Below are 23,379 nucleotides of genomic sequence, written 5' to 3'. Positions count from 1 at the left end.
CTACTGGAATATTATTTCATTTAGGTCATCTTAGCTGACAGAGCAAAGAAATACAGTAGGTCCTCAGGTTACGTTGGAGATCTGTTCCTACAGCGCACCGTAACACAATTTTCGCTGTAAGTCGGAACCCACCTACATAAGCACTTACGTCACTTACATGGAGCACATACACAGCAGTAATGAAGTGAAACAGTAAAAAAAATTTAAAAGAAAAATAACAATATCTGACCTTTACTTGTGGTAAATAAATAATAAAAAACATAAAGCACATATGTACATACGTCGAAATGATGGAACTTTTTTTTTATAAATGGAGATGGCAACATAACCACAAAATGACATACATCAAGTCCGATGTAACCCGAGGACTGTCTGTATATGTGTATATACAGTTGACCCTTGAACAACATGGGGCTAGGGACACCAACCTTTCATGCAGTTAAAGTTATGAGTATAATTACATTCGGCTTTCTGCATACACAGATTCCCAAATGCACATTGACTCTTAAACAACATGGGTTTGAACTGCATGGTTCAATGGGAAGAATTCCATGTAACCATCTACATTAAGCTAAACATAAGTTCTTACTGATGTCTCCAATTCTAATCTTTACTGCATCAGTGGATCATTCCCTTGCTTATCTGTAAATTTCCACACAAAAGTGAAAAACCTAGTTCCCATCATTCAGCATCCATTTACTTAATTGGTCAGTTTACCAATTCTTGAAAGATATTTTTCCTGGGTATAGAAATATGAATTGACCATTTTTTCTTTCAGTACTTTTAAAATGCCACTCCACTGTCCTATGGCCTGCATAGTTTCTGATATGAAATCTGCTATAATGGTGGTATTTCTCTTTCTTATGTAATGTGTTTCTTTATTCTAGCTGCCTTCAAGATCTTCTCTTTAAATTGACTTTTAGAAGTTTGACTATGATGTCTAAGTATGTGTGATTTTAGGAGCTATGGAGCTTCCTAGATCAGTGATTTGTTGTAATTCACTAATTCCTTTTTTTAAAATTAATTTATCTTTCACTTACAGTTGACATACAATATTATGTTTCAGGTGGCCATTCATTACTTTTGGAAATTTCTCTCGGTTGCTCTTTTATTTAATCCCCCCCCCCCCCAGCACTTTATTTTCTCTTTGTGTTTCAGTTTGTTTAATCTCTGCTTACCTAACTCCAAGTTCATTGATTTCTTTTCCTCATGTGTACAGTTTGTTGCTAAACCCATCAAAGGAATTCTCCATATGTGATGCCATATTTTTCATTTTTAGTATTTTCATTTGACTATTGTATAGTTTCCATTTCTGCTGAAATTCTCCATCTGTTCATGCATGCTGTCCTTCTTTTCCACTAGCTCCTTGAACATATTAATCATACTTACTCTGTAGTCCCTGTCTGATGATTCCAACATCTATGTCACCTCTCATTATGGTTTTATTGAATGCTTTACCTCTTGAATATTAGTTGGGTTTCTTTCTGGCTTTTTTGTGTTTCTTGTAGTGTTTGGTTGAATGCCAAACTTTATGTGTAGAAGAACTGTAGAGACTGAGGGAAATATCTATCCCCAGAAGTGGATGTGCCTATCATTATTATTATTATTATTATTATTATTATTACTTTGTCATGCTGTTATGGAGGCCGTAGGAGTTGGGTCAATCCAGTAAATGAATTGGATTTGGGTTTTTTGTCACCATTGTCACCTTCAGCACCCCACAGATTTCATGCTCCTCTAGAAGGGGACTGTTGTTACCTGGTACTGTTTGTGGGGCCTAAAGTGCCAGAGAGTTTTTCTTATATTCCTGCTGCCTTGTCAGCTTTTAGCCGCTCCTGTGGCACAGGAGAGACCTCTCCCCATGCTCTTGCCCCTTCTTGAGGTAGACTACTGTTTCCTGTTACTCAGTGCAAGGCTCATAAACCGTGGCTCTTCAGGACAAGCTTCAGTCTTAAGCGGGGCCCGGGGGCCGGACTCTCAGCATTCCTGCCCCTCCCCTGCATGGCAGCCATGTACCTGTGGCAGGTCTTGGAGGTTTCTGCCTTGTATTATTGTACCATCCTGGACCCAAGGAGTTATGCCCCCCTCTTCTTGGGACAGACAGCATTTGTTTTACCACCAAAGGCAGGGAGCCTGTTCTTCCTGGCCCCTGCCCTCCCCCAGTCTTCCTGTGAGCACTTGGTGGAAACTTCTGGAAAAGAGCTTGTAGATGTTTCTCATGTCTGGGCCTCCGTGTTATTCTGAACTGCCCCACCAGCCCACACTTGACCTTTAAGAAACCATTAACATTTTAGCTGCTTTCTATTGTGTGCCAACCACCTCTTCCCTCCTGTGTGTCGCCAAAGGCACGATGGTTCGTATCTCTGCGGAGAGGCTTGTCAGCCTTTGGAATTTCATTCATTTGGTCGTCTTGTGACCTCAGCTCTCCAAGAAGCCTAAGAAGAGCTACGATTTTGTAGATTGCCTGTGGTTTTTTTTTCTCACTGTTACGGTGGGGCATTGTTTTCTTGCAGCCTTTTATATCATCAGTGGAAATGGAACAACTATCAAACATTTCTAATGTGTAGAATTTTATGCCCAAAACTATGAACAGTGTCAAGGCCTTTTCAGGGCAATTTCTCTGCACACAACTTTTACCTCATTGGTTGACTGTAGAACCTGACCCTGTGTGAGGTTCAAGGGGCACCTGCTTGTTATTTCCGGTATTATGGGGTGCTATGCAGAGGGGAAAAGGTATGTCCCTTTATATATTGTGGATGACCCAGTGGGGGACTGATAGGGGTTCTCAGGCAGGCACACTTAACTTTTCTTCAAGGAGCACAGACCCATTTTCTCCCCAAGTAGTGAATTTTCTTGGTTACTGTCCCTGTGAGGCCATACCCTGGTCTGTAATCCCTGAGAGACAGACTGGCCTTGGGTATCTGTCATCTCTGGGTTACTGAAGTCTCGATGCTCCAGGCCTTATGGGAGACACGGGCTTAGAGTAGGCGCAGTGACCCAAAGACAAATGGCGTGTCGGATGGCAAAGCAAGGCCAAGAGACCATCGCCATGGTGTGCAGAAAGGTGGCAGTGTCAAACCCCAGGCCCAGAAGGACTAGCCTGATTATGGGCAGTCCACACACAGCATCCTGCAGATCCAGGTTCAGGTCGCAGTCCTGACCATGACGGGAGGTCAGATTTGGGGCAAGGTCCTTCTGGGCTCCATTTTCCTCCTCTGAAGCAAAAGCAATACCAACCCTTACAAAGGCGATAAGACTCCTTGAAGGGGTCCTGACCATCTCTCCCTCACCCCGTCCCACCCACAGGAAAACCTGCAGAAGCTTGTCCACATTGAGCACAGCGTTCGTGGCCAAGGGGATCTCCTCCAGCCAGGAAGGGTGAGTGCCACCGCCACCATGGGCAGGGGCAGAGGGCGTACTGGCAGCAGGCAGGCGAGGCTCTGATAAGCCCCATTGTTCAGCTGGGCTGGCCCCAGACAGGCCTGGCTGCAGGTGCTGTTTACCCGAGGAGGAGGGAGGGCAGGGCTGGGCTCACAGGGCCCATGGACTGCCTCCCCTGGGGTTTTCCACTCTCAGGACCTTTAAAGAAACAGTGCCATTTGGGTTCAGTTCCCTGTGGTTCTCTTCACCTCCAAGAAGAAGCGACACCAGGTATTTTTAGTTTAGTCCAGCATTGCTGAGAAATCAGGAAAGCCAACTCTCAGCCCCAACACAGCATTTTAAAAAAACATTTTTCAGGAGACAAATTTATCCTCTTCTTAAATAAGAGATCAACTGAAGGACTTATATGCATGTATATAAGAGTAACCAACGGATGCAAAACATTGGGGGGTGAGGCATGTATGGGAGTGGGGTGGGGGGGCAATGGTAAGATATGTACACATATAATACCTTAATAAAAAATAAATAAAAAATAAATAAAAAATAAATAAAAAATAAATAAAAAAAATTTATTTTTATTAATTTCAGAGAGGAAGGGAGAGGGAGAGAGAGTTAGAAACATCAATGATGAGAGAAAATCATTGATCGCCTGCCTACTACATACCCCCTGCTGGGGTTCGAGCCCACAACCTGGGCACGTACCCTGATAGAGAATTGAACCGTGATATCCTTGTTCATATGTTGACGCTCAACCGCTGAGCCATGCCAGCTGAACAATTTATCCACTTTTAAGCTTCCAATGCAAAACATAAAACTCAGCTCAAAAATAGTAAAAAATGTGTTCATTACCTATTACAGTTGATGAAGGACAAGAGACAAATGAGATATTGTGCTCAGATTTTACTCAAAATTAGCAGGGCTCTCACTAGTCTGAGATTCTATAAAATCACACTTAACATTTTAGCCTGGGTCATCAGTAAATATTTACTAAGCATCTATTTGTATGCTCCAGAATTTCAAGGGGGGATACACCAAATGTTCATGCAGCTATTTTAGCAAACCTTCCATGGCTTTGTTCTGGATGGACTTGTGGCAGCAAACCAGGGTGAGAGTCATTGTTTGGACCACTCTGGGGCTTGGTGTAATTCAAGGTGGAATGCTCCTGAAAGGCCAAGAGGTCTGTCTCCAGAGTTGCTAGAGCATACACAGAGCATCTCGCTCTTCTAAAAAATTTTTTTTAATTTTATTGATTTTAGAGAGAGAGAGAGAAACATTGATTTGTTGTTCCACTTATTTATGCATTCATTAGTTGATTCTTGTATGTGCCCTGACCGGGGATTGAACCCACAACCTTGGTGTATCAGGACGATGCTCTAACCAACTGAGCTACTTGGCCAGGGCCCAGAGCATCTCTCTTAGGCTGGGAATCCCCCCAGGAGCTGCTCTCTGGTCTTCCAGGAAGCATCATAATTTCAGTTTCCCACTCAAGGGCCTCCCACCCTTCTCGAGGGCATCAGCCTGACCACCGATGTCTGCTTCTCTCCCCACAGGAGTTTCTGAAGGAAGGGACACTGATGAAAGTAACAGGGAAAAACAGACGCCCCCGGCACCTGTTCCTGGTAAGTATCTGGCCCCCCAACCAAGCCCTGGGACTGTCAAGTTCTGTGGAATTTCTAGGACCAGTATTCAAGGACAACTGGAAGTCAGGGGAGAAGACTAGAACAGAGCGGAATCTGTAGGATGAGGATCATTCTGTGTGCTGAGCTTCCCAGAAAGCTTGAGAGTTTAACCCTTGGAAACCACCACCCATCCCTTATTTATGTATGTATGTATGTATGTATGTATGTATGTATGTAAATTTTTCCCCATCCCTCATTTATTATTTCAGCGATTTTGATGGAATGGTACCAAAATTTAAACATTCTAAAACCAGGAATAAATATCCAACTGCTTTATCTAATGCATGAGAAAACAGATCCAGAAAAGAGAGTTGACTTGGCCAGATCTCTCAGCAAGTTGGTGGCAGAGCCCCGGGGGAACCAGGGCTGCGCCCCAAGTTCAACACTTTCTCCACTGTGCACAAGACAGAATATAATGTAACATTTTTGGTGATTTATAGCTACAGTCTGGAATACCAGGGAATGTCCAGGCCTATGATGTAGTAACATCAACCTCAGTGCCTGCTAAGCTACAAGCAGCTCTTTGTCCCTCCTACCAGCTATCTCTTACCCACTCCCCATGAGAACCCCTCACTCTGGCTGGTTTGTGCTGTGGTGCAAGGGAGAAATTTGGCCACAGACAAGAGATTAGAATCCCAGCAGGAACTTTGAAAGGTATATTTGAAAGTGGATAGTTCAGAGTGGATAATTCAGAGTGGATAATTCATTGGATAGTTTGAGTTCTCAAAAGAATTGCAAAGTCTCCACAGATGCTTGAGTTCCTTTCTCCAGGTAGTTTTTTGAGCTCTGCATATACCTCTGGTGACAGGGAGCTCACTGCCTATTATGACATTCATTAATTCTGCAACTCCTTATCCATCTCCTGTGGGCCAAGATCTGTGAGAGTATATAGACATGGCCCCTACCCTGTTGTGGATCTTGAAGTCCAGTGAGGAAAGTCATCCCTTGTTCCATATTAGAGTCTAAATATTTGAAAACTCTTTCTATTGAGCAGAAGTTCATACCCTTGAATTTTGGAGATCTGTGTGGCAATGAGCTGGTTAGATACTGACCTGACACTTAGCCCCTCTGTAACCCTTAGGCAGATCACAGACATGTCTGAGCCTCGATTTCCCACAGGGAAAGTGGAAATACCGGGCAGTTTTGGGAATTAAATGAGGCCCATAGAAGCAGCTTGTTTGATAATAATTTCCACCCTTCCCTCTGACAGTTATCCCATGGGACACAGGCCCTCCCTCTGCCCAGAGCTATAGAGTCATCAGCTCCTTCTGCCCAGCACAGCTCACAACTGGGTCCCAATGCCTTGCTTCTCCAGGATGAAAAAGGGAGACATCCAGGATGGTGATGAGGAGCACTGGCTTTGGAGTCAGACAGACTGGATTCTCATGCCAGCTCTGACTTACTGGCTGTGCAACCCATGGCAGGTCCTGTTACTTCTCTGAGCTTCAGCGTCCTTCTCTCGACAAGGAGGGGAAATAGTCCCTCCTGTAAGTGAAGGAAGTGCATGAAGCTAGAGTGGAGGGAGCTCCTCCGTCTTGATTCCCATCGGGCCAGTTCCTCTGGCTATGTCCCTTTCACAGGGACTTCAAATGCCAGGCACAGACACAGTGTCCTTCCTCACTCCTTCCCTTCCTCCCCCTCCTCCCACTTCTCTTTCCCTTTCCCATGCTCCCTCCACCATCTGGTTGACTCTTCTTCATAGCCTCTCTCTCACTCAGTCATGATGACTGGCCTGGATCTCTCTGGTTCCCTGTCATTGTTAGTCTCCCTACCCCCCTCCCAACCTGCCCCACGGCCTGAACCCAGGTCCCCTTTTCTCTCTCAGCACAGGACCTTCTACTAAGTAGGTGTTAGTAACATCCTCTAGAGCAGTGGTTCTCAACCTTTTTAATGCCGCGACCCTTTAATACAGTTCCTCATGTTGTGGTGACCCCCAACCATAAAATTATTTTCGTTGCTGCTTCATAACTGTAATTTTGCTACTGTTATGAATCGTAATGTAAATATCTGTGTTTTCTGATGGTCTTAGGCGACCCTGTAGAGCCTAAGATGGTCTTAGGCGACCCTGTAGAGCCTAAGATGGTCTTAGGCGACCCTGTAGAGCCTAAGATGGTCTTAGGCGACCCTGTAGAGCCTAAGATGGTCTTAGGCGACCCTGTAGAGCCTAAGACCATCGGAAAACACAGATATTTACATTACGATTCATAACAGTAGCAAAATTACAGTTATGAAGCAGCAACGAAAATAATTTTATGGTTGGGGGTCACCACAACATGAGGAACTGTATTAAAGGGTCGCGGCATTAAAAAGGTTGGGAACCACTGCTCTAGAGGGATAGATAGCAAGAGGATGGACAGACAGGTTCTTGAGCCAGGGAGCACCATGGCAAACACATTAAGGAACAACTTTTATTCCTCATAAGGTGCCAGTTTCATAAAATAATCTTAACTGCAGAATAAAATCAGGGCATCTGCCTACCAACACATGGTTTTCAGTGATGCTGTGGAGAGGTTCCCACCGTGGCCCCGCGTCGCATCCAGCCCCAAGAGGTGGGTACTGGAGGCTCCTTATTGTGAGAAATCCGCCCTTTCTCCTCCATGAAGAATTTATCTTCCTTTCCTCCAAATTGGGGCTGTAAAACACATGCTTTGAAGAAGAAAGGAGAACCATGGGCAATTAGGAGGCAGCCTGGTCCTGAACCCATCAGTAAAACCTTAGGGTGCTAATGGCAGTTGCCATGGCAGCAGGTGCTTAGGGACAGTCAGAAAAGGCTGGGACTACTCTAGTGAGCGACACAGGCGGCTTCCTCCAAGTAGGCTAATGAATGAGGCTCTGTATGGGGTTTGGTCACTGTCCCCAGGTGGGGCCAGGACTCACTGTGTGGCCACCCCCAATACACCACACCACACCTGAATGCACTAGACGCACACTTACTTATTTACCACCCCAGATCTGCCACCTTAGGCACATTATCTAGCCAATCTGTGCTCAGTTTCTCCTGTCTGTGGCTGCTTTGGGTTACAATGGCTAAGTTGAATAGTTGTACCAGAGACTGTATGGCCCATAGAGACTTAAATATTTACTATCTTGCCTGTTAAGAAAATGTTTGCTGGCCCTGTTCTCCAGCTCCAGTTAGAGACAGTGAGGCCCAGAGACAGGAAGGGTTTGCCTGAGGTCACACAGCAACTCAGTGTCTCGGCCAAGTCTCTCGCACAGCTCTGCCTGGGATGTCAGGGTCCCATGAAGAACAGGAAAACTCATCCCTTCTGTCCCCTCAGCAGAGTCTGTCTGCAAGAAAAGGAAGTGTTAACCCTGAGTTCTCGCCCTGTTTCAGACCTTAGATGCCATGTTCTGTTCAGTGCCTAGTTTACATTGGCTCCCATGCATAGAGGGCTCACTCGGGGCCATTCTCTCTCGGCATCCATAATGAGGTAGGGGCAGAGATGGGTCCCAACTTCCCAGGTGAGGAAGCTGAGGCTCAAAGAGGGAAACAGCTTGTCCATAGTCACACAGCAGCTACAGAGGGAGGGTCAGGATTGACAGCCCACAGACCACCCGGAGTGTGAGGTTGTTTTTTCAAACTAAACCTTTTAGCCAAACAAACATTCTCCTCTAAGTAGGTGAAGTGACTTTCATTATGTTTCTTCCTGTCTGCCTTGCATGGGGATGGGGAGCTTTAGTTGTTCATTCAACAGATAAATGAGCACCTACTATGTCACTGGAGCTCCCTATCCTCAAGGATCTCCCTCCCTCCCTCCCTCCCTCCCTCCCCTCTTTCCTTAACTATGCTTCACAGAGGTTTGATTTATATAGAGTAAGAGGCGTCCATCTTAAGTGTAGATGCCAAAGTATATTGACAAATCTGTATCATCATGTACTGCCACTTAGTCAAGATATAGAACATTCCAGCCCTCCAGAAAGTTCCCCTGTGCTCCTTAGCAGTCACTTCCCCCACCCCTGCCCCAGGCAACCACGGGCCTGATTTCTGTCACAGATTCGTTTTGCCTGTTCTGGAGCTTCATGTGAATGTTACCAAGCAGTGTGTTCTCTGTATCTGGCTTCTTTTAATCAGCATGTTTTGGGCTTCATCCGTGTCATTGTGTGTATCATCAGTTTGTTCCTTTCGATTGCTGTGTGGTATTCCATAGTATAGATGCACCACAGTTTGCTAATCCATCCACCTGTCGATAGCTGGATTGTTTCCACTGTTTGACTATTGTGAATAATGCCTGTATGCACGTCCCTGTAGTTGACTTTTTGTGGGCACTGCCTGTATTCCCCTTGAGTCTTTACCTAGGAGTGGAACTGTGAGGAAGGTGCTCCCGTTTTAGCCCATGGTTGTTCGGCTCTCTCGTGGGGGCCAGTGGGGAATGCAGGATGCCTATGCACCCAGTGCTCGGTGATCCTCAGGACAGAAGCCCAGCACAGCCTTCTGGACCAAGACTTGTGTGATGAGGTTTCCCTCTCCCCAGATGAGCGACATGCTCCTGTACACGTATCCCCAGAAGGATGGGAAGTACCGGCTGAAGAACACGTTGGCAGTGGCCAGCATGAAGGTAAATGCCTAATGCTAGGCACCCTGGGGTAGTCAGGGGAGACCCTAGGTGAGCAGAGGACAATATCCCTGCTTCTAAGAGCTCACAGACCATCTGGGAAGAGGGGGTCCTGAGGAACAGTGCTATGTTGTGGGTTACAGCCGGGTTATGCTATAGATAGGCCAGGGCCGGGGAGGGGCGGGGCGGAGAGGAAGGGAGGAATGGTGAGGAGGGCTTCCTGGAGGAAGGGAGCTGAGTCCCTTAGAGAGCATACTATGTGGACAGATGGGGAAGGGTGTTTAGGAGAAAAGAAATGTGTAAGCAAAGGCTTGGAAGGAGGAAACAAGTATGTGTTTGGTGAATTTTTTTAATCATGGTAAAATATACATAAAAATTACCATTTTAACCATTTTTAAGTATACAATTCAGTGGCATTAAGTGCATTCACATTGTTTGGCAACCATTACCACCATTCATCTTCCCAAACTGAAACTTCGTACCCATCAAACACTAACTCCCCATTCCCACTCCCTTTTCTCTCTTCATGATTTTTTAATATATTAAATTTTGTTGTTGTTAATCCTCGCCCGAGGATATTTTTCCATTGATTTTTAGGGAGAGTGGAAGAGAGAGGGAAAGACAGAGAGAAACATCAATGTGAGAGAAACACATCAATTGGTTGCCTCCTGCATGAGCCCCGACCAGGGCCCGGCTGAGGAGGAGCCTGCAACCAAGGTACGTGCCCTGAACTGGAATCGAACCCAGGACCCTTTGGTCCGCAGGCCGACACTCTATTCACTGAGTACACCGGCTAGCGCTATATTAAATTTTTTATTATATAAGTTTCAGGTTTACAATGTTATAACTTATACACTAAAAAGTTATCATCCTCAAAAGTCTAGTTACAATCCATCACCACAGTTGACCCCTTCATTCCTTCTCCCCCTACCCCCCCGCCAAGTCCCCTTATCCTCTGGTAATTGCTAATCTTTCCTCTGTATCTGAGTTTATTATTATTTTTGTTTGTCTTGATTCCACATCGAGTGAAATCATACATTATTTGTCTTTCTCCTCCTAATTTATTTGCAGTATACCTTCAAGGTCCATTCATGTTATTACAAACTAGAGGCCCAGCGCACGAAATTCATGCATGGGGTTGGGGGTCCCTCAGCCCAGCCTGCACCCTCTCCAATCCGGGACCCCTCGGGGGATGTCCCTGATCGGGCCTAAACTGGCAGTCAGACATGCCTCTGGTAATCTGGGACCGCTGGCTCCTAACTCCTCTGTCTGCCTGCCTGATCACCCCTAACTGCTCCCCTGCTGGCCTAATTGCCCCTAACCACCTCTGCCTTGGCCCCACACCTGGGACCCAGGATTCCCTCCTCCAGCCAGCCACAGGCACCCGGGACCCGGGCTTCCCTCCCTCTGGCCGGCCACAGCCGCAGGTGACCGTAGGCGGGCGGCTTGTCCCTCTCCCAGGTCACAGCCACAGCCTCTGGCGCCCAGGATCGCGGGGCGGGTGGCTTCTCCGGGCCCGGCTTTGTCAGGAAGGACATCCGGGAGACGTCTGGTCTAATTATCATATTACCGTTTTATTAGTATAGATGGCAAGATTTCATTCTTTTTATGGCTGAGTAATATTTCATTATATAAGTGAACCACATCTTCTTTATTCATTCATCTATCAATGGGCACTTAGGTTGTTCCCATATCTTAGCTATTATAAGTAATGCAGTGAACATAGAAGTGCAGATATATTTTTTGAATTAGTGTTTTTATTTTCTTCAGATAAAGGGAACGAAGTAGAATAGCTGGATTATATGGAGTTCTATTCTTAATTTTTTGAGGCATCTCCATACTGTTTTCCATAGTGGCTGCACCAATTGATAATCCCACTAACAGTGTACTAGTACATGGGTTCCTTCTTTGGCAGCTCATAGAAGTGGAATCACACAGTATTTGTCTTTTGTGAGTGGCTTATTTCACTTAGCATTATGTCCTCAAGGTTCATCCATGTTGTAACATGTATTGGAATTCCCTTACTTTTTGTTTGAATAATATTCCATTGTACATATACACCACCTTTTGTTTGTTCCTTCACCCATGCATGGACACTTGGGTTGCTTCCACCTTTTGACTATGGTAAATAATGCTGCTATATGCTAAATATCTGTTCAAGTGGCAGATATTTTTTAAACAAATGTAAGAGAGATGCCAGCCTAGCTGGATAGTCTCGTGGGTAAAGACAGAGATAGAAAGAAAGGGGGCCTCGTCATGTGTGGCCTGACACAGTGTAACTTCATCCCACATACAAGGATGGCTGGGAGCTGATGGAGATGCTTGAGGGCTTAATGGGCAGGAGGTTTTAGGAAGTTAGTTCTGGCAGTGGCATCAGACGGGAACACTGAGGTGGGAGAATGCAGTGGGAGGTGCAGATGGGAGGGGAACCATTAGAGGCATTGTGGGGGCCTCTCTCCTTCCTGGAAGCTCTTTTCATGAGGAAGGGGAAGAAGAAAGCACCTTCTCAGCAGGGAGGTTTGTTCTTTTTTGAACCAAAGGATCCACTGAGGAGCCTGTTGGACAAGAGAGTGGGAGAGATGGTCACTGAGCAGGTACTTGTACAGCAGGATGTCTGGGCCCTGAGAGGGAAGCTCCACGGCATTCCCGGGTGTGGGCAGTGGCCAAGGACCATAGAATCAGAGTCAGAGTTGGCAGCCAGGCCCCGCCCCCCCACACCATCTGCCATGTCTCAGCATCTGTGGAAACTCAGGCTCAGAGAGGGACAGTGGCAGGACCAGAGGAAGAATCTAGTCTGTGGTTGCCCCTTCATGCCCCCCCCGCCCCCCCCCGGCTGAGGGTGCCTCTCTTGGTTTCCAGGTCAGCCGCCCTGTGATGGAGAAAGTGCCCTACGCCCTAAAGATTGAGACTTCTGAGTCCTGCCTAACTCTGTCTGCAAGGTATGGGAGGAAGAAGGAGGGAAGGCCTGGGGATGGGGTGCGAGGGAGGGAAGGAACAGAGTTTTACAGGTGGGCAAGTTTGGAATAACAAATGTTGGATGTGTCTTTGGTTTTATTTTGGTACTAGAGGCCCAATGCACGAAATTTGTGCAAGGGGCTTGGCCCCTGCCACCACGGCTTCATCCGGAAGGTCGTCTGGAAGGACGTCAGAAGGACGTCTGGTCTAATTAGCATATTATGCTTTTATTATTATAGATCAGTGGTTCTCAACCTTTTTAATGCCGCGACCCTTTAATACAGTTCATGTTGTGGTGAACCCCAACCATAAAATTATTTTTGTTGCTACTTCATAACTGTGATTTTGCTACTGTTAATGAGTCATAATGTAAATATCTGTGTTTTCCGATGGTCTTAGGCAAACCCTGCTAGTGGTTCTCAACCTGTGGGTTGCGACCCACAGGTTGAGAACCGCTGCTGTAGAGCCTAAGACCAAAGGAAAACACAGATATTTACATTACGATTCATAACAGTAGCAAAATCACAGTTATGAAATAGCAACGAAAATAATTTTATGGTTGGGGGTCATCACAACATGAGGAACTGTATTAAAGGGTTGTAGCATTAAAAAGGTATAGATCCTTTGTATCAAAGAACTTCTTTTCAGTGTTTCTTAACCATTTTTGAATCACAGGCCACTTTGAGAATCTGATAAAACTGGCTTCTCTCCCCCAAAGTAAATGTGCATGGACATAAAATTTTACATAGAACTGTGGGGGTTTCTAGAGTCTTTTTTCTTAAAATATAACAATAACAATACCTCATCGTTGTAAAACTCTACAGATTATTTGGTCTTTATAGCAACACAAAAAGTTATGGTGAGTAAAGAATGCATTGTGTGCCTTATTTAATAAATTACCATTACTTTCAGACTTTCGTGTCTGGAGAGAAAAAACAATGAGTGAGCTTTCCCTGGTTTGGGGTTCAGGCTTTTCTCTCAGAACCCTGTTTTTTTCTCTAGACCCTCAGGATGCCGAGGGGTCCTTCCTTGCTGGCTTTAGGCAGTGAAAGAGGTTCACCTTTCTCACCCTCCACATTCCCCTCTCCCCTACCCCTGCTTTCCGGGCAAGGCCAGCTCAAGCTCAGAAACCAGGGAGGTGTGGCTCCTGCCAGGACCTTACTGGGCATGATGGGTGGACAGGTTCCCAAGGCTGTGTGTGACCCAGGCTTGGCAGCCATGCCCAGTGTGGTGTGGAGGTTCTGGTGTGGCATGGGATGTGCACACACTGACCCACACGCTGTCTCATAGATGTGTTTGGTCGTTAAGCCTTTATTAGCCACTCCTCGTGGCCAGGTTCTGTGCTGAGGACACAAATGATTTAAGCCTTGGTTTGCTCAGGGTAGGGGGAGCCCACACTCTGGGTAGGAGTTATGAACTGGTTACAGTACAGAACATAACTGCTGGAAGAATTAATAGTGGTGATGGCAAGAGTAACCTGCATTGGGCACCTACTGTGTCTCAGGCCCCCCCTCTGACCCCCATCACCACCCTTGGAGGTGGTCCTTGCAGCTCCTCCCATGCTTGGGGAGTTGAGGCCTAGAGACGGGTCACACAGCCCATGTGAGGCAAAACGGGGGTTCAAATGCAGGACTGTGATCCAGAGTGCTTTTCCACTACCGTCTACTGCCTGAGGGTTAAAAAAAAAGTCTTAGAAATTCCAAGGAGTGACCCCATCTGCTGCAGAGAGGGGAGGCTTCCTCGAAGAGGTGATGCCTGGGTGGGATTCCATGGCCTCTTCTCCCCTCACCTCCAGGGAAAATCAGAGACCTGGGGAGACCCAGGGTATGGTTTCTGTTTGTCCAACCATCAGGTGAGGGTGGTGACAGGCCAGGCTCAGCCCTACAGATGGGGCTGCCCATCTCTCTTAGGCAGGGACACCGCCCTTTGGCCAGTGGACTCAAGAAGCCACTGTCACCGACAGCCAGTCACCTTCCTGCTAACCCAGACACTTCACACTGAAGCTTCCAGGGACAGTGGACCCATACAGCTCCTTTTAGGGACATGGCATCTGGCTGGCCGCCACCCTTCCTCCCTCCCAGGCCAAACTGGTCCCTTCTCCAGCTGAGCCTGCATACTTTAGTGTAGGATGGGAGCGACACCTAGTGGGCCCTGCAAGAATTAGGCAGCTCATAGCCCAGTGTGGCTGTCACCACCTTCCAGGCACAGAGCCGGAATGTGGGAAGTCAGCTTGTTGGATGAGTATCTAGGAAGTGATGTGAGAAACTGGGGGCAGTTGGAGAGACTGGGACCTTGGCCTTTTCCAGCTTCTATCTACCTTCTCCCCTGCCCCTTGCCTGACCATACCACCTAAAGTGTGGGCCCCTCAGAGCTTCCCTCCCTAACACCCCTTGCTTTGCTATTGACAAAGTCCATCGACATCCCACATGTCATTTCATCCCCACAAAAGCCTTGGGAGTTAGAGGAAGAGGATTGACACTCCTATGTTGCAAGTGAAGAAGGGGCCTTGGGGACCGCAGCATGCCCTGCACCCTGCTAGCAGGTGGAGGTGCTGAGGTGCAAGAGCCTGTCTGGCAGGTGGCCCGTACTTGCTGGTGGGATTTCAGATGCCAAGAGGTTCAGGCATGTGGGATGGGCAGTGGGCTGCCCTGGACTTGGTCCCCTCGTGCAATCGCTAACTCCAGTTTGTGTCCACAGCTCCTGTGCAGAGCGGGATGAGTGGCATGGCTGTCTGAGCAGAGCCCTCCCTGAGGACTACAAGGCCCAGGCTCTGGCTGCCTTCCACCACAGCGTGGAGGTGAGTGGAGGCCCTGGGACACCAGCCACATGCCTAGGAAGACTTGCAGCTCTTTGCATCATGGCACTGGCTCCTCCTCCCCCTCCCACCTCTCCTGCCATATTCCCACCAGCTCAGGGCAGTCACTGTGCAACCCCAACCTGGAGCACAGCACCTCCCGTTGGCTGTTTCTAACCCAAGATCAGCTTCCTGGAGGATACGGGATGGGGAGGGGGAGGCTATAGAATTAGAATGCACCCTGTCCACCACACCCATCCAGCTGGTCTCCTGACCACACTGCTTGGCCCATTCTGTTGCTCTAGATACGAGAGAGGTTGGGGGTCACCCTGGGGGAGAGACCCCCCACTCTGGTGCCTGTCACACATGTTATGATGTGCATGAACTGCGGCTGCGACTTCTCCCTCACCCTGAGGCGTCATCACTGCCACGCCTGTGGCAAGGTGAGTAATTACGTTGGGGGGAATGTGTGTATGGGGGTGACATGGGGTAGGGATTCAGGGACATCCAGCAGCTGTTGCTTGCCAGCCCAGAGAGGGGAGTGTTCACACCAAGCCTCTGAGGTAGTTAATGCCCGTTTTACTGGTATCCTCAAACCATGGTGCCCAAGCCCAGGCCCCTTCCATAGCACCACCATGCTCCCTAAAGAAAATCATAGCATATGTGGTTATTGCCTTCATAAAAAAAAAAGTATCTATTGTGGTTAAGGGCTCATCAGAAAAAGAGATAAGCACCTGCACAGAACTCTATGCAGCTGCACTGGAAAGGCAGGGCAACCTGGCACAGTCCCTGAAGGAGGTGGGGCTGTAGGCAGAGGGGTGAGGATGCTGGCCCTAAGCATGTGCTGAAATGATGAGAACCGCTCCAACACGCATCCCCAACTGGGCCTGCAGATCGTGTGCCGGAACTGTTCGAGAAACAAGTACCCTCTGAAGTACCTCAAGGACCGGATGGCCAAGGTCTGCGACGGCTGCTACGGAGAGCTAAAGAAGAGGGGCGGGGATGTCCCAGGCCTGATGAGAGGTAACCTGGGACCACCCTCACCTTTCTTCCAGGTGGCCCATGTGGCTTCTCCCTTGCCTATGGTTGGTGCCTGAAACCACTTTCCTGGGAGGCACAGACAAAAGCAGCCCTCAAGGAGGAACTAGGGGTTTAAACTCACACCTGGGGCACCATTTCCCAAAATGCTGGTCCACAAAAAATTGATAGGTGCTCCCAGAAGAAGAGTTCTGTGGGCAACTAAGTTTGGGAAGCACTGGGTCAGTGCCCCTCAGTGATGGGGATGGTAAGCGGAGAGCTCACATTTACTTTGCCATGGCAGCCTCTTTTCTTCTCGAGAGTGTTTTGTAGGCCTGTTTTCTGTGGGCTCCTTTGGGGATAAGGATTGTGAGAGGGGTAACAGAGTTGAGGGTCAGGGAAGGGATGAGGGCTCGCTGATAAAGGCGCCTGCGGAAGCTGAGCTGGCCCTTGAGAGACTGTGCTCAGGGGACAAGCTTTGCCCAAGCAGGGTTGGGCTGGAGGGAGAGTAAGTGTGGCCTGGGCCTAAAACCAAAGAGTTCTCTAGGGCACCGAACACAGCCCAGCCCCTGCCTCCTGGAGACCTGGAGAAACCTTCCCTCCCTGCCCCCAGGGCCTTCATGTCAGCAGAAGGCAGTTAGTTGCCCATTTTTCTGGTCACACTTAGACCCCACGGTGAGGCTGGTTCCCACCATGGGAAGGACCGGGAGCTCTGATTTACAGGAATTGGCGTGCCTGTCCACATGGACGCTTACCTCCCTTCCCCTGTAACTTGTCTTTGTTACAGAGAGGCCAGTGAGCATGAGCTTCCCTCTGTCCTCCCCCCGCTTCTCGAGCAGTTCGTTCTCGTCCGTCTTCCATAGCATCAACCCCTCGACCTTCAAGAAGCAGAAGAAAGTCCCTTCGGCCCTGACCGAGGTAAGGCAGGAGGGGCTACCTGCATGGACATCTTGGGATTTGGACGGTTCATGGTCCTCCTCCGTGAACTGTGTCAGACCCCTTTCCCCTCCCTGACTGGGCTCTTTGGGACAAAGAGGACCCCTAGTGGGAGACATTCTGTTTACAAGGACAGACTCACCTAACAAGGGAAGGGCCTGTCTCCTGGGCATGACTGAGAAGATGCCTGCTTGGTGGCAGAGGGCAGGACTTAAAGTGGTTGTAGATGGTGTTAGGAGACATCTTTCACATCCTTCTCTCTGACTTCCTTGTCCAACTCTTTCTCTTTTTTCCTTTTTCTCTCTCCTGCCCCTTACCTAGACCTAGTCCAAGAGTACTGCACAGACCACTGGGGCTTTTCCAACTAAAGCAGCTACAGCGCTAGCTTAGGTCTCCCCTAGCAGGCCGTACCATCCTCTCACCCTGGGGGTCCCAAACAGGCTCAGGTGGTGAGCCCCCTGGAAGCTGCAGCTCTTTGCAGGAAACCTCAGAATTGGCTAAACTCAATTCTATCCTGCAAATAGGACTAGACTTTATACGTCTAAATTCTAATCACAATCACAGACAAATGTATGCCCATGAATATACAAGCTGTTGAAAGAAGTGTGATTAGCTGTTCCAATTTTTTCCATTAATATTTATTAGCAAGTAGCAGGTGGCAAGGATTTAAAAGTGTTAGGGGATGAAAAATTTAAATGGGTACTGTTCTATCCATTAACTTAATTCCTTTTGCATATTAAAAATCTTGGGATTAACACATACATGGTAAAACAATTTTTTTTTTTCAAAAAAGCATGAAAGAATATATGATGAAAGTAAGTTTCTCTCCCTATCCGAACTCCTTCAGTCCTACCCATCCCAAGGGTAACCACCATCAAATCTCTCATGGATCCTTCCAGAAGTTTTAATGCATCTACATAATGAATATGTACAATTATAGATCCTCATATTAACCCAAAGGATAACATATTATACTGAATCTTCATTTAATTTCTCTTAGATATTATTTCCCATTTGCTCAGCCATATAAATCTCACGTTTTACATCGTATGGTTATCCCATCACTTATTTAACTAGTCCCTTTCCATAAAACCAGAAAAGCTCACCCTTTTCCTCCCCGCTCTGTGCTGGTGGTCTGCATGAGTCAAGCTCATAGAACCCGAGTGTTCCATGGGGGCAGAGTTTGAGAACCAATGCTCTTACCCTTCTAGTATCAGGCTGCTCTGATCCTGTTGCCACATGGTTCTGACCTAGCCAGCCCCTTGCTAATTTTCACCCAAAGTGACAACCTTTTTATTATCCAGCAAAGCCTGGACTCAGTGGGATCAGCAGTAGCCCCAGGAGAAATGTGCCCCAGTCTCCTGCTGTGCTCTCCCCTCCCCCCACCTCACCAGCAAGACCTGTTCCCCATGAGAAAGTCTACAGAAAGCTGCCTCCCAAGCATCTGTTAGAAAGGGAGGTTGCAGAATCGGTTTCCCCTGTCATGTTCTGTCCATACTGCCTTTCTCTCTGTGAGATGTTTCAGCACAGCAAGTGTGTGTGTAGGGGGTGGGGGCCGGGGGGGTGGGCGGGAGCCCATATCTGGTATAGAAATCCTGGACTGTGGTGGGCAGGTTTCTTTCCTGTGCTTCTCCAAGCAGCCAGAACTGGTTGTGGCTTCCATGCCCTACACCAGCGGTCGCCAACCAGTTGTCTGCGGACCACTGGCGGTCCGTGAGGTCCAAAAGGTTGGCGACTGCTGCCCTACACTGAAGTTTGTTGACCTCTGGAGTATTTGCTGAGAGATTCAAGTTCTTACTCTCTTCAACTAAATAGGGATTTGACCTTTGGTGGACCTCTCCATTCCTCTGAGCCTTGGTTTCCCCATGTGTAAAATGAGAAAGTCAAATGAAATTATTTCTTAACCTGGCCACATTGCTCTAATAGTAAGATTACTATTTATGGAGCAATTACTATGGGTCAGTCACTGTATCTGTTTTATGTCATTTAATTTCAATTTAAATAGTAAGGGAACTGAGACATAGAGGAAGTAAATGAATTGCACAGCATCAAGCACCTGGACTGGAACCCTAGATTGGCACTCCAAGCCTGTGTTCTTTTTTTTTTAAAAGCCTGTATTCTTAACCCCACATAAAGCCTGTCCGACAGACGACTAATAAGAAGAACGGGAGGAGCTAACACATCCCATTAGGCAAGAGATGATAAAACCTTTAGGTAAACAATACAAAGAGGATCCCTCCTTAAATACAAGAAATAAATAAGCTGAAAACTGTAAGAATCAATTTTAGAAGGAAGAAAACCTTTCCTCTAGGTATCAGTTTTGTAATGTGGGGTTTGGAGCTTGGGGAGAAGGACCAGGAATCTGAAACACCATTAGAGGGCAGCACTCCTGAAGGCAGTTTTTGATTCTTGGGTCTTCTCAGTAAAGCCTGTGTTTCAAACCAAGGTACTATTTTGCTGCCTTTGAGGTGCTGGATGGATCCTGAGACCTCATCCATGTCTCAGACTTCAAAGCAGTATAAACAATGTGCTCACTGTTTTGCATGTCATTTTGGCTCTGTCTGAACTGTGCCCACCACCACCTGGTGCCGACCACTGTGCTTCCCTTCCGCCAGGTGGCTGCCTCCGGAGAGGGCTCCGCCATCAGTGGCTATCTCAGCCGGTGTAAGAAAGGCAAGAGGCACTGGAAGAAGCTCTGGTTTGTCATCAAAGGCAAAGTGCTCTACACCTACATGGCCAGTGAGGTAGTGGTGGTTCACGCTTCCTCTTCTCTCTCCTGTGAAGGCTCAAAGGTTAAGCTCAAGCCTGAGAATGTCCATGTGGGGTGTGCACCATACCGTGTCACCTCAGGGCAGTGTCAGGCCTGAATGCTGGTCCCAATTCCCATGCCAGACAAGTCTTTATTGAGCAATGCCATGTGCTGAGCATTGCTGTGGACACACAACTGCATGTCCATCCCAGATCTAAGGAATTTGCCATTTCTGTGTGGAGGGAGATAAGGCAGTACAGCATGCAGACCTGTGCATCAAAGTATTTGAATGTCACAGGCCCAGCATCCTGTACGAGCCCAGCACTCTGTAAGAGAAAGCGGCTTTCTGCTCTCCACTTTGTTTAGGACCAAATTCAATAGGTTGAAGGAAACTACCACACTCTTTGTGCATTTCTTTTAACAGGGAACTGCATTGCCTCATAGTAACTCTTCTATTAAGTAAAATTTGTTTATATTTTTATAGAACATCTTACATTTACATCTTCTAAAATATAGGAGAGAGGGCCTTGGAAACCAAGCCTCCTTCCGGAGTAGATAGGTATGGGCTGTGTTTCTGCAGCAGGAGGCTGTCTGGTCCTGACCCACGCTGAACTGTAGGATAACGGAAAGATTTCCATGTCCAGGCCCCACCATCTGGTGGCTTCCACTGGCTAAATAAATCCACTTTGAAAATGGGACTTAAATGCATTCTTCCCAGCAGCAGAGGGTGGGTGTCTCACCCCATGAGGATGTGCACAGAGCACAGGGCTGGCCCCTTCCCCTGACCACAGATGCAGATGCTGGTAAGTGAGCAAAAGTAACTTCCTTCTTCAGGACCTAAAGCTTCCCTCACAAAGGACCCTCAGCCTTGACGGCTGCAGTCGACACTGTCCTCCAGTGTTCCAGAGGCAAGCAGGGACACAGACATACAGTGGGGACTCACTGGGCCTGAGTGACTTGGGTATGCTATGTGAGTTGGGCATTCCTTGAGGGGGTCTTTCACTCGCATGTCCACAGATGTGGCTTTCTATGCTGGGGAGAATTTTGATCTTTCCAGGACAAACTGAAATGTGATATACTATCATCTGTAGCCCAGAGCAGCATCTACCTGAGCAGGCCTTCCACAGGACACCACAGGAGTTCTCTGGAAACAGGGTTCGAGGAATCCTGGGTAGGCAATGAGTGGGACTTCCTCACAGTCATACTTCTGAGAATCTCTCATATACGAGGCCATGTCATGGATCTCTTAAGACGTGGAGATTTTCCAAGCTGGGCGGACCATAGGCCATTCCTCATAGAGCATCACATAGAAGTGTTGTTGCACAGCACACACGTTGGGAAGAAATGCTGGCTTAGATGAACAAAGGCTAGTGATAATTAAATAACCACTAAAGAAAAGGTGAGTCCTATCTGAAAATGGAAAACCCAAAGTCTTTAGGTTCTGAGCAACAGTTGTCATGGAAGTAATAGCATAAGTTGACTTTAAAAGATGAATTTAATTTAAATATGCTTCAAATATAGATTCTTCCAGAAAGGAACTTGTATAATTTCTCAAGGAGCATATTCTAGTGATAGGACCAGCTTTAAATTCCATCAAAGAAAAAAGGTTTGATAATGTGGATCACTGACTATACTACTGTGAACACGTCATATACCCTGAACTGACCAAAGTTAATGAAACTTGCTATTCGGTGATAGTCCTGGGAGAAAGTGACTTCATTAATATAAAGGCATCTTTTTCCTTACATTTTATTATTTAGTTATTATATTTATTATCAATATAAAAAATTTCAAACATAAAGAAATAGTGAAAGAATTTTCAGTGAACTGTCATAAATCCATGAACTAGATTATACAATTAACATTTTACTATACTTCTTTGATCAAGTATCTGTTTATTCATTCATCTCTCTTCCTTTTTATTTTTTGAATGCTTTTTAAAATGTACTTCCCCCTATTTGTTTTTTTCTTTTGAGGTACAATTTACATATAATGAAGTACACAAATAGGATAATGTTTTATAGGTTTTGATCATGCATCCACCTATAAATCCCCACCTCATCCCTGTCCCAGAGGCAACACACTGTCTGATTTTTTTCCACCACAGATACGTTTTACCTCCTTTAGCTCTTCATATAAATGGAATCACGGTGACGTCTTCCACTCAGCCCGATGTTTTTTTGAGATTTAGTCATGTCGCAGATAGCAATAGGTCATTCCTTTTTATGGCCGAAGTAGTCTTCCATTTTGTGAATATACCATTTTGTTTATCCATTCACCAATTGAAGGACATTTAAGTTATTTCCAGTTTTGGAAAATTATCAATAAAGCCACTTTAAACTTTTACATACAGGTTTTTGTGTGAAAATAGGTTTTTATTTCACCTTGGATAAATACTAGGCTTGGAATTCGTGGATCATAGAAACTTAGGTGTTTGTGGTTTATAAGAAACAATCAGACCTTCTCCAAAATGCTGTACCAGATTACACTCCCCTCAACAATGAATGCAAATATGTGAGTTCTGGTTGCTCCACACGTTGGTATTGTCAGTTTCTAACTTTGGCCATTCTGGTGAAGGTATAGTATCTCACTGTGGTTTTAATTTATATTCTCCTAATGACTGATTTTTTATGCGCTTATTAGCCATTTGTATATTTCACTTTGAGAAGTGCCTATTTAGATCTCTTGCCCATTTTCTAAAGTAGTTGTCTTCTTGTTCTTGAGTTACATTTCTTTATATATCTTGGATACAAGTCTTTTGTCAGAGAAATGTTTTATGAATATTCTGTCTGTGGCTTGCCTATTCATTTTCTGAATGAATGAATGAATCTTTTGGTGAACAGAAGTTTCTATCTTCAGTAAAATCTATATTTTCCTTTATGGCTATTGCTTTCTGTCCTAAGAAACCTTTGTCTGTTGAAAGTAACAGTTATTCCCCTGTATTTTATTCTGAAAACATTACTGTTTTAGCTTTTACATTTAGGTTTACTTCAAATTAATTTTTGTATATGGTGCGATGTAGGGGTTGATGTTCATTTTTTCCCATAAAGATTTTCAGTTGTTCCAACACCATTAGTTGAAAAGATTTTTCTTTCTCTATTGGATTATTTGGATGTCTTTGTCACCTATCAAATAACAGAATAAGTGTGGGTCTACTTCTGGGTTCTCTATTCTGTTTCACTGATATATTTACCAATCCTTATGCCAATACCATGCTGTCTTAATTACTATAACTTTAGAGTAAGCCTTGAAGTCAGGTTGTGTCAGTCTTCCAACTTTGTTCTTTTTAAAGAATGTTTTGGGTATTCTAGGTAT

The 23,379-nt window shown here is 46.3% G+C and overlaps 1 protein-coding gene across 1 annotated transcript in view; it reads left to right on the top strand.

The window, feature by feature from the left end:
* The window catches only part of FGD5 (FYVE, RhoGEF and PH domain containing 5), a 119,379-nt gene that overhangs the window by 91,044 nt on the left and 4,956 nt on the right, over positions 1–23,379 (top strand). The window contains exons 11-19 of the mRNA XM_080672224.1: positions 3,307–3,378; positions 4,932–5,000; positions 9,533–9,616; positions 12,473–12,552; positions 15,266–15,365; positions 15,668–15,805; positions 16,256–16,385; positions 17,167–17,297; positions 19,931–20,059. Coding sequence (XP_080528350.1) covers positions 3,307–3,378; positions 4,932–5,000; positions 9,533–9,616; positions 12,473–12,552; positions 15,266–15,365; positions 15,668–15,805; positions 16,256–16,385; positions 17,167–17,297; positions 19,931–20,059 — 933 coding nt within the window. The remainder of the gene's footprint in view (positions 1–3,306; positions 3,379–4,931; positions 5,001–9,532; positions 9,617–12,472; positions 12,553–15,265; positions 15,366–15,667; positions 15,806–16,255; positions 16,386–17,166; positions 17,298–19,930; positions 20,060–23,379) is intronic.

Source organism: Plecotus auritus (assembly GCF_963455305.1).
Source record: "Plecotus auritus genome assembly, chromosome: 6".
NCBI classification, from domain to species: domain Eukaryota; kingdom Metazoa; phylum Chordata; class Mammalia; order Chiroptera; family Vespertilionidae; genus Plecotus; species Plecotus auritus.
This window is presented reverse-complemented; position numbering and strand designations above follow the sequence as displayed.